This window comes from Lacerta agilis, chromosome 3 (assembly GCF_009819535.1).
Source record: "Lacerta agilis isolate rLacAgi1 chromosome 3, rLacAgi1.pri, whole genome shotgun sequence".
NCBI classification, from domain to species: Eukaryota; Metazoa; Chordata; class Lepidosauria; order Squamata; family Lacertidae; genus Lacerta; species Lacerta agilis.
Window position 1 is genome coordinate 39834923 of NC_046314.1, and position 13969 is coordinate 39848891.

At 43.4% G+C, this 13969-nt stretch overlaps 1 protein-coding gene across 1 annotated transcript; it reads right to left on the reverse strand.

Moving 5' to 3' along the window:
• Positions 1–4025: 4025 nt before the first annotated feature.
• Positions 4026–11599, reverse strand: GJB7 (gap junction protein beta 7). Its single transcript, XM_033143372.1, has 2 exons — positions 11458–11599; positions 4026–4866 (listed from the first exon to the last, which is right to left on the reverse strand). The coding sequence occupies exon 2, from the start codon at positions 4836–4838 to the stop codon at positions 4044–4046; it is 795 nt and encodes a 264-aa protein (XP_032999263.1). The 5' UTR covers positions 4839–4866; positions 11458–11599; the 3' UTR covers positions 4026–4043.
• Between the last annotated feature and the right edge of the window lie 2370 nt (positions 11600–13969).

Consider the following 13969-nt stretch of genomic DNA (forward strand, 5'->3'; position numbering starts at 1 on the left):
TTAGATGATTGGGACACAAAATTGCACTTGTGGACAACTTATGAATGGCAAGTTGCCTGACAAGCCTCCCCCCCCTTCACAGTTCTTTTGTAGAACCCAACAAGTTGTCCAGAATAGGGCATGAATGCCCCTCCCCATCCTTTTGCAAATAGGAATCCCTATTGGTTACCCTCTGAGCTCTGCTCTCACTGTCACTGGCCTAGCATCCACCCTTAATAACAATCATTCTATCATAGTTGATGTATTCAGGAGCTCCCCCTGAGTTTTGGGTAAGCAGTCTATTCTGGGGGGGAGTTATCTGTTCATTAGGCAGTTAGAAAGAAGTTAGCCCTCTGAAGAGTTGGGGAAATTGATACATCAGAAGGTCGGCAGTTCGAATCCCTGCGACAGGGTGAGCTCCCATTGCTCAGTCCCTGCTCCTGCCAAACTAGCAGTTCGAAGGCACGTCAAAGTGCAAGTAGATAAATAGGTACCGCTCTGGCGGGAAGGTAAACGGCGTTTCCGTGCGCTGCTCTGGTTCGCCAGAAGCGGCTTAGTCATGCTGGCCACATGACCTGGAAGCTGTATGCCGGCTCCCTCAGCCAATAAAGCGAGATGAGCACTGCAACCCCAGAGTCAGACACTACTTGACAGCCATCTGTCAGGAATGCTTTGATGGTGTTTCCTGCTTGGCAGGGGGTTGGACTGGATGGCCCTTGTGGTCTCTTCCAACTCTGATTCTATGACTGGACCTAATGGTCAGGGGTCCCTTTACCTTTACCTTTTATTGCATATAGTATGTTGATGTCTGTGTTACCTTCCAAAACATGTAGGAAAAGACCCACAGACATGGCAAATAAGGTACACTTGAATACAATTGGAGTGATGAAAATGCAAATCTCACTTTAAGAAACTAGGTTTTTTTAAAATACAAAACTGAAGTCAATGTTCACATGGAAATACTTTAATGTGTTTACTTATTTCATATGTTATTTCAGCAAAAATTGCCTTGATCTAAATTTGCTGACATCACACTGTTGCTCAGAAAAAGTGAAAACAACTTGCCATTTAGTATTTAGTATTCTGGGGTGTGTAAGCTTATTTTTGTAAAAATGACATGAGAATTGTATATGTATGCTTTGTAACAAAAAGGTAATTGATTTAATAGCCTTCAACAGTGACCTTTGTTGTTCTTTGACATTTTCTCATGTCAAATCCTCATGCAGTGCTTTCAGATGAGCTTTACCAGAGCCATAGCTTAGTGGTTGAGCATGCAAGAAGGTCACAGGTTTGATCCCCAAAACCTCTGGATGGAGCTGGGATTGCTCTTTGTCTGAACCCCTGGAGAACTACAGCCAGTCAGCGTGGATAATATTGAGCTATACGAAGCAATGGTCTGGCTATTTATAAGGCAGTGCTCTCTGTTCTTGGATAAACTACTTGTAACACCACAAATCACCAGTAGCTTATGTGTTCTAAATCTTGGTGGACGTTAGCTGCCTTATTTTATTCCAGACACATCATTTTGGATTTCAAAGCCAAACATACTGGGAAACTGTAGCATTTGATTCTCCTCAGTGTGTTTATGCTGCTTTTCTGCCCAGAGTGGCTTATAGAAATGAAATCAAAACACAGGCAATTAAAATCCAAGAAAACAAACAAATGGCAGCAAAATTAACTTGCAAAATTAACGAGAACAAGTTTTCAAATTCTAACGGGTGAAGTGGGAATCGATCACAAAGAGCCCATCGAAGAAAAGATCTTTTAACAATCAAGATTAATATTGTGGGAGTCAGCATTCCTTTAAATGCTTTTGACCCAAATCATTTTAGGTGTTCAATGATAATAAGCAGCACTTAGAAGTGAGCTCAGAAACTAACTGGAAACCAGAGCAGGTCAGCCAAAACTGGAATTGCTGTATATCCTGCATGTTAAGGGCTATGCTCCTGCTCACTCCACTAACCAACCCGCTGCCATTCCTCCCACATTAACACAGTAGAGCTCCCCCTTCCCATCCCATGCAACTACTAAACTTGCTTTTCACATACCCAATCCTATTTCTGAAACCACTTTGCTCTTCTGTTTTCACCTTCACCTCCATGTCCCACCACATTTTGTGCAACCTTTCCTCGCACACTAACCACCCCCATGATTAACTCCTGCATCTTCTTACTCCCAAACATTGCAACTACTAAGCATCCTTTTCACCTTCCACCCATCCATAAAGCCACCATCTCTTCCTATTCTTCAGACCTTTTCATGCCCCTGCTTTCATCTTCAACCCTATTCCCATGCCTCGTCTTTTTTTTTTTTTTTGCAACCCCTTTTGCACCCCCGTTACATTCCCCCTTTTCCACCCTCCTTTTTTCAACACAGATCACTGCTATTTCCCTGTCTCCTTTGCTCTCCTCTTCTGCAGCCTCCTGCGTGTGCCTGTGCATGTGCTGATAAAGGTTACCATATCATTAGGAAGAGCAAATCTTAAGAGCAAACCTGTCAGAATGTTCAGTTAGAGAAGGTAAAGTTCAGCTGGTGAATGTTGTACATGTATGGGTTTTTGCTCCTTCTAAATTACTGCATGGAATCTGGAACTTCATACTGAAGACAACAGATACCAGAAGTGAAATACATTGTGTGAAAGTACTATGGGGCATTTGAGAGCTCTGCTTCAATTACCTCTGTCACATGAGGCAGATGAGGAATAGAAGAGGGAGAAGTTTAAAAAAGCAATCCCCCTCCCCTTACAGTGATGCTCCCTTCTTGCTGTACTCAGTGGCAGAAGTCTGAATAAAGTAGGGGTGGAGTTACACTGAGGGGGTTTTCTTTTTTAAAAAATAAATCAAACCAGTTTTAGCATGGAGATATGAGCAGGGATGGGTACAATGCAAAAGTTAACACAAAAAAGCTAACAAAACACAGCCTTTTCCAACTTCCTTCTCACTGGACTCTAATATTGTTTCAAACTGCCCCTTAACCCCTGCCTGCTCTACTCAAACCTTTGCCATTGTTTAAAATCGGCACTAAGTTTCTCTTCATCCCTGCTTTATTCAAACCTCTGCTGTTTTTTAAAATGGTTATTTTACTGTGTCCTCTAGTGTTTAAAACCACAATTTCCCCCCTCTTAGCGTCCCTCCCTCCTCTCCCCATGCCATAGCTACTTTGCTCCCTTTCGCTGCTCCAACTTCATGCAAATCCAAGACCGTGATGAAACACAACAAATCCTCCAATGGGGGCTGCGTGATGACAATCTTATTTATTTGCATTTATTTTTGTAGGAAAACAGAAACCTAGTTTTAGGGTGCTTCCAGACAGGTATTTAATGTGGTATTTATTACATACTGCTTAATATTTTTACAAAAAGTGGTTGACATGAGATATAAGTAGAAATAACAATGCCATGTAAAAATAATAATACAATAATGTTCATATGAGCAACTAAGTAGAAACAGAATTAAACTATCTCGTAAGTAAAACAGGGCAGTACATGAGGGAAGGACATGCCAGAAGCTTCAGTTGCAAATGCAGTGTGTCAGTACAGGGATGGATCTGAGAACGGTAACCGGAGTGTCTCACTTACACAGGGTCACCTTAATAGGGTAAGGTCTTGTCTTTGGGGCTGGAAATAAGAGAGTGGGGTTGAATTTTACAATCTCCATGTATGAGTGGAATAGTCATTAGCTCATACAATGTGACACACCCCCCCCCCAAAAAAAAGAAAATCTGTTTCAGACAGATGGGAGACCATCCAGAGCAGATCTGGAGAACACCTGGGGGAGAAGGGGAAAGCCGGTTACACTACTTGCACAATCTTGGATTTCACCCAGTTAAATTGTCTTTTTAAACTGAATTGTGCGAAAACATTCAAAGTGACTATTGAATTTACTGTTCTTTTCAGCATTATTTATAATAAATATCAATATTTATACATCTAGGGGAAATGTCAGGTTTTGCATCTTAAACTTGGTGAACCTAAATAACTCCCAAGTGTGGAAAACACAGCCTGCTGATTAAAATCCCAAGCTGTCCTAAAGTCATTAAAATGCATTTTATTTAACGTGTGCCTGTTATTCTTGCTGTTGACTGGTGGGCAAGTTTCTTCCATCTCCCTGGATACCGAAGATAGTGACTTCATCATTGCCCTGAAATAAGGTGGTTCCATTGTGATTCACGGAACTCAACTTTTTGTCTTCACGTTTGGATTCTTGAACTCTCTCGATGTAGCCCCTGAAACAACATTTGATGGAGTACTTGAAAACCAAATAGGTGAGTTCGATTACATTTAAGATGATGCACAAAGAGGACGTCACCACCACAATGTACAGGAAGACTTTCTTCTCTGTGGGCTTGGAGATGTAGCAATCGACTGTGTTGGGACATGGACTCATGTCACATTTCACAAGGCGGGGCACGTTGAATCCGCCGTACAGCTTGTAAAACAAAAAGAGGAAGCCGAGTTCAAATCCTGTTTTGGAAAGAAGACTGATGAGATAGGTGCATAGCAACCCTCCATCCATGCTTCCTGGGTCCTTATACAGCTTTTTCCTGTGTCTCTTTTCCCTGCTTTCTCGATAGGCAACATGGAGAACGACAAGAAGGGATGGGGTGGAGACCATGATCAATTGTAAGGCCCAAAGCCTTACCTGGGAAACTGGGAAAAAGTAGTCAAAGCAGACATTTTCACAGCCAGGCTGCCTAATGTTACACTCAAACTCCTTCTGTTCATCCTTCCAGACTTGTTCTGCAGCCACAACGTAGACAAGGAGGCGGAAGATAAACACAATAGCCAACCAGATTCTGCCGATTCCAGTTGAGTATTTGTTCACCCCGCTTAGGACATCACGGAGGAATGACCAGCTCATTGCTTCCACTTCAGAAAGGGGCAAGGAACTATAACAAAACAAATACACAAAATGAGAATGCCCTCACTTTTATTTACACAACACATAGGACATCCAAACTGAATTACATTACTTGTTACGATTGTAAAAGTGATCAATCCAATTATACAATAACTCAGGATTATAAATGGTTGTTCAGGGGGGCCAAGTGCTGGATTTGAGTTTAAATTCCATCTGTAAACTGGAAATTAACAAAACTTTCCTTAACTCCTCTCATTAGCTCTTCCCATTGGAATTTAGGTGCCAAGGGTATTCTTAGGTGCTGGGAACATGCATGAAAATATATATAACATGTACCCATAATGTAATCCTCCCAGTTATCACAATACAGAAACACTCTGGGGAGCTCTTCCATCATTGCGCTGTCCCATGCATGCGGAACCTATGGCCCTTCAGCCGTGGTCAGACTCCATTATCTCATCCCTAACCAATGGTCATGCTGGCTGGGTCTGAAGGGATTTGGAGGGGCACAGGTTCCCCAATCCCTGCTCTTGTCTCTTGCCAGTCTTGGAATGCCTGAAGCTACAACTGAAGATAGGAAGTAACCGTGTCCCAAGGGCCTCCCATGTGATCTGCCTTAAACATGGCTTGGGCTGAGGTGGGATGGAGCCACACAGAAGCAGCAGCACCAACACTTGGGGAACATATGAGGCAGTTCTTTTTGTCATGCATGATTTTAATGAGTAAAACCAAGTTCAGATTTGGGGGTTGTAGCCAATGCTAGTAGTTCCAATGACTTCAGTATCCACTCCTCCCCTGTGCCACCCCCAAAACTGCTCCATATGGTACCCCAACCTTCAAGAGTTGACTTTGGAGGGTGCATGGGGTGCTGGAGGAGACAGAAGAGGAATCTGAAACTCTGGCATGCATGAAAGTACATGGCACCATCAGAACTGTAGCACTGGATAAAGCCCTCTTATTACTTTCTCATGTCCATGATTTCTTTGGTCATTCTAGATTTGACTAGTATGGTTACCTAGTTTCCAAACCAGTAGTCTTACTAAACTCCCCATCCCCAAGTATTTGCTTAGGCTAAACACACAGTGTAATGGTTGGACTTGTCAAAGGTGCAGAGGCAGCTCCGGGTCTGAGGGGCCCTACAAGTACTAGCAGGGATAATTATGATAATTATGAAAAGACTGATAGGGATGCTCAAGGTAATAACATATAGTATTGTAAGCCTCCTTGTACTTCAGTTTACAAAATATTTTATACTATTGTGTTCACGGCTTGGAGATATTTTTGATGAAACGGTATATAAATCTGGCTAAGTACATGAAATAGGAATTTGATAGCATCATTAAGTGTCTACAGAATTGCTTGATGATGACCTATTGTTTACTATTCATTTATCTACTCCTGCTATCTGTTTTCATATCATTTCCCATGTTTTCTCATAGCAAGAACTCCTTTCCATTATCAGACTCCCAAAAATATGAGCAAGTGAAATGGCTCACAGATTCTAGCCTACAGGTCCTAGCATTAGCATGAGGGTACAAATGATCCTCTGGGTCCCTTCTGACTCTACAATTCTGTGATTCTCCCATCCTTGCTGTACAGTCTGCAGAGTAGACAAACTTTCAGTTCCACGGTTTTGCTGATAGATGGCACTGTTCTCTCACTTTATCATTGGTCTGTAGTACTTTCTCTCCCTGCATCACAATAAAAGGCCCCAGAGCAGCATCTATTCTGCTATAGCACCTGTCAAGTCATGTATTGTGTAGCCGAGGCCTTGATTCAGAACAGATTGCTGCAAATAATAAGGGGGAAACAGATACAAGGAGAGAGCACATCATGGCGGGATGCATAAAGCCCATCACACATAGAGGCCCTTTGCATCAGTGGAGTGGAAGCTTTTTAAATCTTATTTATAATCAATTAAACATAAAGCACAGATGGAGCCTGGATATATAGCCAGCCAGGCAGATCCAAAGAGCTTAATTAAGTCAAGGAACCATTTCTCTTCTAGTTACTCCTTAAGTTGAATTTTAATTATCTGTTGTCATGCCTGCCTGGATAGCTCAGTTGGTTAAGAGTGTGGTGCTGATAACGCCAAGGTTACAGGTTTGATTCCTGTGTGGGACAGCTGCCTATTCCTTCATTGCAGGGGGTTGGACTGGATGACCCTTGGGGTCCCTTCAAACTCTACAATTCTATGATTTTACACACTCTCTAGGCTGTGGATACTTAAAAAAGAAAATGAGGATTCTATGAAAGTGATTGGCCAAGATTCTAACGACGATTCACAGAACATCACATGCACTCCGTTGTTTTAGCCCTGCCTCCTGACTTCTGCCAACTTTAGCTCCCCAGGGTCATGAAAGCTACTCACAAAGATTGAGGATGAACCTTTAGATAAGGATACTGGAGGAGATCCCAACCCCAGTGCACATGCACAGTGAAATTGCTATGTGTGCCTTCCGCTAAGAGAAATGAGCAGGCTGCTGGTCGAAAGCAATAGGGTAGGAGTGGCTAACCTATGGTCCTGCAGGTGTTGTTGACCTGCAAGTCCCATCAGACCCAGTCAGCATGGGCAAAGGATGAAGGATGTTCAGCAACATCTGGAGGGCCAAAAATTAACCTCCCCTATGGAAAAGGAAGATACATCCATGAATACAGGTCCCTTTCCCCATTTTTTAAAGAAATCTCATGGTGGGGCGGGAAATCAAGTGAAGAAGAGGAGCAGGTCAATGCAGGAATCATTTCAATCAGCTGCAAGGTATGCACCTTTTAAATAAACTACCAGCTTGCATCCAAAGTAGCCTGTCCATGGAAGGCAATATAGCTTGTGTACACGTGACACTTGATTCTAGATTCAATAGCGATTGAGTGGTTGTTTATTCTACACAGTCCACACACAATCTAGAAATATTGGATGTTTTTTTGCTCCTGAAAAGTGGGTTCATAGAATCATAAAACTGGAAGCGACCATAAGGGTCATCAAGTCCAACCCCCTGCAGTGCAGGAATTTTTTGTGCCCAACATGAGGCTGGAACCCACAAGCCTAAGATTGAGTCACATGCTCTACCAACTGTGCTATCCTTTCCCAAAAGTTCATTGCAGATTGATTCAGCATTACCCCATAGTGCGCCCATTTCAAAACAGATGTAGGCAGTCCCCGCAATTGGTGTGTGTGTGTGTATGTATCCACACCTGTCCAATGTCGTGGTGGGTATGCCAAGATTGCAGTCATCATGTGCCTCCTTTATGTAGCTGGGGCATGTGCAGAGCGGGAAAGGCATGGATAACCTAATCAAGGGGAGGGTTTTCAAACGTGTATCAGGTAACCACAACCACACTTGTGGACAGCAGGATCTAGTAGCCTGTTGAGAAGCGTGAACCAGGGGCGTGAACTACCCGTAGAGGCTAGTGGCGCATGGCACCAGGGAATAGGCAGAGGCTGGACGCAGTGGCTCCTGGCATCAGCTCGCCCCCCTCTGCCTGGAGCCTCCGCCTGCCATGGCCATCACAGCACGAAGCGGCTAGCTGAGCCAGGAGCTGCCGCATCCAGCCTCCACCTTTCCCCGCTGGAGGAGCTGCCCTCGAGCTGCTGCCTGCCTCCTCCAGTCCCGCAAAGCTGGGCGCATCTCTGGCAGCGCCGTCCTCCTTAAAAAAGGTCAGCAACTCTGGGAAACGGGGGGGGGGGGGAGCGGAGCGTGCTAGAGGGATCTTTGCACCACGGCGCCGGATATGCTTAAGACAGCCCTGGCGTGAACAATTGCAAATGGGGGGGGGGGTTAATGCTACGCTACAAATGGTTTAGCAGCTGTAGACTGCATCACTTCCCTGCATTCCTTTATCATTGGTTTATTTTTTACATTTTTATCATGACCTTCCTCCACAACCCATCGGCTACTCTCACCTGGTTTAGCCGGCCATTCAAAGCCGTTCCCAGGGTGTGGGCGCTGTCACATGCTGACAACTTCTAGGAGCCATGGGTGAGAGCTGAGTGCAAGGTGGAGATCAAAGGTGGACAAACTACCCCTGGAGGAGCACAAACATGTCCCCCAACAGAGGTACTACCCCTCCCCTAACACCCCATACACCCTTCGGAAGCATATAGTGGCATGAGGACATTGCTATCTTTGAATCAAAAACTGTGAATCAAAAATAGCACTGTCCACCAAAATGGGAAAACATTGACAGGTAACATGGAGTTAAACTACTAAAATGAGGCTGCATTTTAAAGCTGTATTTTAAGCCTTGTTTTAATTAACTGGTGTTTTTTTCCTATTACGTTTATTGTAATTTATATTTGGTGTTAGCCGCCCTGAGCCCAGCCCTGGCCAGGGAGGGCAGGGTATAAATAATAATAATAATAATAATAATAATAATAATAATAATAATAATAATAATAATAATAATAATAATAATCCACAACAGCTGCCGTTCCCATCAGATGAAGAAGTGTAAGTAGACGGAGGCTCTGGAGACTGCTTTACTCTTTACAGGAGATCATGTTTGCCACAGGTACTGTTGCAACACACAACACAGAGAACCCTGGTCACATTCCAGGGGCGTGTATGAGATCGGGGCACCCCCAATCTTTTCCTTTCTCAGCACAGCAACATTGCAAGCAAGGGAGTGGCTGCTGCATCTGTGTTTGTCTAGCCTGGCGGTGAAAAGGTGAGGCATGTGTGCCATGGGAATATACAATACCCTCATTAGGGTTAAGGACATACAGACCAATGCTGTGAGTTCTTTTTATGAGCAAAGTAGCTTGTAAGATCAGGTATTATGACAAAATTCTGCAGATTAGCCTTCCCTTCCTCCTAAAAATTTTAAAACCACTGCCATGTAACATGGAGAGAGATCCAGCAAACACCAACCCTTTTCTGCCTACCCCTCTCTGCTCTTTCCCCCCAACGTGCCCCCTCTGTATGTGATGGCTATATACACCCCACATACCTAAAGCACATTGAAAGGGCATAGCTTCCCCCAAAGAATCCTGGGAAATGTAGTTTAAGGGTGCTTGGAATTGTAGTTATTTGAGGGGTGAACTACAGTTCTCGGGATTCCTTGGGGGGAAGCGATGCGCTTTAAATGTATACATGGGAGGGAATTGAAACATCGAACGCTTTCATATATATTATTACCTTAACATCAATCTTTTCATAATTATCAGTTGTGAAATCCCGTCCTGCTAGTTCTTAATGCTAATACTTATGAGAACCCACAATAACCACTTAATAAGCTGTTCAGCGCAATGTCTTGTCAGGAACTAATTGTCTTTATATTTTATAATGGCCTTTAATGATCATGTACATTGTGAAGTCCCGTTTGCTTTAAGGAAGTTATCCTCTTAGATAGGTTTACTGTGTCTTCAATAGGTTCATCATCATGAGAACTCCAGCAGATACAAGTTCTCCTACCACAATGCAGGAACAGCTTATCTTTCTACAATGTTCCCTCCTAAATCATTACCAAAGGCACAAAAGCTCTACCCCACATTGCAATGGCCTCCATCCTTCCCATACACAGCCCCCCCCCATTTCACACCAGCCTTCAACAGGGGATTCGCATCAGACTCTTCATCTTAGACATCCTTTGCCAACCTGGTGCCCTCCAGAGGATATGGTGCCACAACTTCCAGTGCTGGTCAGACACCAGGTTGGTGAAGGCTAATTCTTCCCTATTCCTTTCTAGATCTGTCCTCCTATTGCCTCCGTTTTATGTTTGCATTATTTCTCTGTCGCTTCCTTCTCATTCTCCTTTTTTTTAAAAAAAGCTGACATAGTGGCCTAAGGCAGGGTGTGACCCGCCCTAGGTAAGGTTGGTGGCAGAGCTGTCAACCTTCCTTTTTTTTATTGCATTGGGAAACGGCCATAGCTGTCAACTTTCCCTTTTTTTGCAATGGGAAACGGTGCTGGAATAAGGGAATTTCCCGCAAAAAGAGGGAAAGTTGACAGCTATGGTTGGTGGTGATGCAGTTGTAATTCTAAGTGACTTGGCCCCTATTAAATTTGCTCCTGCAGTACAGGATTAGCCTTTTTAATTCTCACTTTGTCTCTTTATACTTAAAAAAAAATGCTTTTATTGAAAGATTTTAATGGATAACAAAGGTACATATAGCAATGCTAAAAGTAGATTCCCTGCACATTCTCAGCTACATCTACTAATTCACTCCTATTTATCATCATATTTTCTGGTTTGTTGGATTGGAAATATGTTTTTCTTTTGGTGAGAGTTCATAGAGTATAAAGATAGTCCCCAGAGTAATCGATAAGCAAGTGGTCATCTTTACAAATGCTAACACTTTTTAACAACCGGCACAATAAAAAATGGAGAAGGGCCGGGATCCAAGCTTTAAGTCCTGCGCAACTGACCATTACAGAACGACAGTTCTTCTTGCTACTTATGATGGCAAAACATCCGCCCACATCCACAGCCAGCCTCTCCCTGGCCCCCGACTCCTATTCCATGAGCATTTGTACATTCTTGAGCAAAACACTTTTGCTCGGCTGTATTCTGTTGCTGCTGATGCTACACTTAAGATTTTAAAAAAGCTGTTATACTTCCATCCTGTTTAAAAAGAACACACATATACGCACACTTTATCGTAAGTGGGGAAAAGACTTACCTTGTAGAGCAGCAGATGGTTGTCAAAAAAGCACGCAGCAGGTTTCTGGTACCATTAAAAATTAATCATTTGCTTTCCCAGAAACGGAGTTTTACAGCGTCAAGCGTTGAAAATGGAGTATGATGGTTTCCTAGGCAGTGTAACCTAAACAGGTGTAACCTGATCATTTGTTCTGGCATACTATTCAAATGAGGGTGTCTAGAGGAGTATCAGGGTAAATAGAAACTAAGAACAAATGCTTTAAGCCATATATTGCTGCTGTGCTGTATGTATGCACACACTCACATATATACACAGTACATTCAGACTTCTAAGATGGATGTATAATTTGGAAATTCTCACCAGACAGCATGGTATAGTGGATTGTGTATTAGACCTGGGGCAGGGCAATAGCTCAGGGGTAGAGCATCTCTTTGCATGCACAAGGTACCAGGTTCAATCCCTGGCATCTTTAGGTAGGGCTTGGAGTGTCTGCTGTCTGAGAACCACGGCCAGTCAGCATGGCCGGTGCTGAGCTACTGGTCTGACTTGGTGGAAGGGCAGTCTCCGATGTCCTTGTGTCGGCAATGAAGCTCACTTGGTGACTTTGGGCTAGGCACACATTCCTAGCCATTAAGACACTGTGACACAGGAGAAAACTGCTCTGAGTCCATTGGAGGAATGGTGGGATCCCAATACTACTAAGATATACCCCAACCTCTGTTGCTGCTGCCATCCATGTGTCTTGAGACAGAGAATGGAGTGCGCCTCCAAAGTCAAACCATTAGCAACACCAAAGTGACCTCTCTGGGGCGCAAGCCTGGGCAGTGTGTGTGGAGGTCCTGGGATGCCAGACAACAATGTGGTCCAAAGGGAAGCAGAGCAAATGTTTGGCACCAGCTTGGCTGCAGGAGTTGCCAGAAGGAGGCACACAAGGCACCATCCAATTGTCTTAGGGACTGCACTCTGGTTCTGTGTAGGTTTTACTCCTTAGCTTTATCTTCTCCTGAAGATTCCCCACAAGGCAGCCGAGGTTTAGGATCTGAGTTTTTCTTCTCTATGCTTAAGTTATTGTCATGCCGATCACTGTGGGCTTCCCACTTCACCCACCCATCATTCCGTTTGAAAATAAATGTTTGGAAAGTCTGCTTAATCACCCTCTCTTTCTAAACCCAAAGCTATCTAGTGACTGTGATTCACTACCCTAAAATTACAATAATCACCTTGCTTCAATTTTGTTTCTTGAAATTTGCATCTGTGGAAAGCGATTTATAAATGGTAACAACGCAGCTGGCTTCAACTGAAGCATTCTTTTAATGGGAACTGATTTTCTTCTGAAGTTGACATGTGTTTCCAACGATTCCAACGTGGACACCCTCTAGTTCTATTACAATACCTTTCAAAATTGGTGGACCTTGCTTATGGGAGGGAATCCCATAGATTATGTGCTGTGTGCGGGACCCTAGCTGGGGGGTAGTGAGGTGGGCACCCGCCAGGGGTGTAGGTGAGGGGGCATGCAAAATTGGCTAAAATACGTCCATAAATACCGGTATGTCTATAAATAAAAATATTGATTATTGCCTCATAAGGTTTTAAATAAAGAGGGAATTGTATGGGTGGGGGGCAGAGGAGAGGTGGAAAGAAGAGTTAATTTGTCCATGGCTAGGGGGCACAATCTGGATGGTTCAGCCAAGGGCGTAAGATCACGGCTCTGGCCGTATGAAGAAGTGTTTTATCTGTCAGTCCTGAATCTTCCAATATCTGGTTTAACTGGATGTTCCCAAGTTCTAATATAATGAGCTCTATCCAGTTTCTCTGCACTCAGCGAGATCTGACTCTGTCTACACATTACTATTTACAGCACAGTTAGGTGGTTAATTTTCACAAATCAGATCAAAGCTCGTTTTGGGGAAATTGCATCAAAAAGCAGTATTTCATCAGAAACGGCCAGATAGATACAGGATGCTGATTGTGGCTAATGTCATGTGTACACAGCATTCCAAACCAGCAGCGGAAGTGCACTGGGTGCAGAATAAACAGGAATGTGTATACAGCCCAATGCAGTTTCTGATGTCTCAAAGCATCACTAGCTTATCATCTACCAAGGGACAAATCCTGATATGTAGGAGTGGCTGCCTGGATTCTTGCTGCAATTTTTAAAACCTCTCTAATTTAATTTCCTATGTTTGGTAGAAATCTGACTCTGCTCTAGGGAAGGTTTCTGGCTGTGGGATGCAGCCATTACTTTGCAGCATTGTTGAGTATGACTAGACTATATTACAATGAAGGGAACAAAACGCTATTTGCCTACCATGTTCTCCTCCTCTGAGATGATTCATTTATCTGCTTGTTCTGTATTTTAAGGTGAACAATTGCTTTAATCCTTGCTGACAAAGGGCAAGGTCAAGCAATCTAATCCACCTGCTTCTTACAACAGATGATAAGATGGAAACAGCAGGGCTTTACTTCTGATACGATCTTTCATTTTTAAAATGTAAGCATTCACTACAATTGCTTTTTAACATTACCTCTT

Coding starts and splice junctions, on each gene's coding strand:
- GJB7 (XM_033143372.1), bottom strand. CDS start 4,838: ATGAGCTGGTCATTCCTCCGTGATGTCCTAAGCGGGGTGAACAAATAC.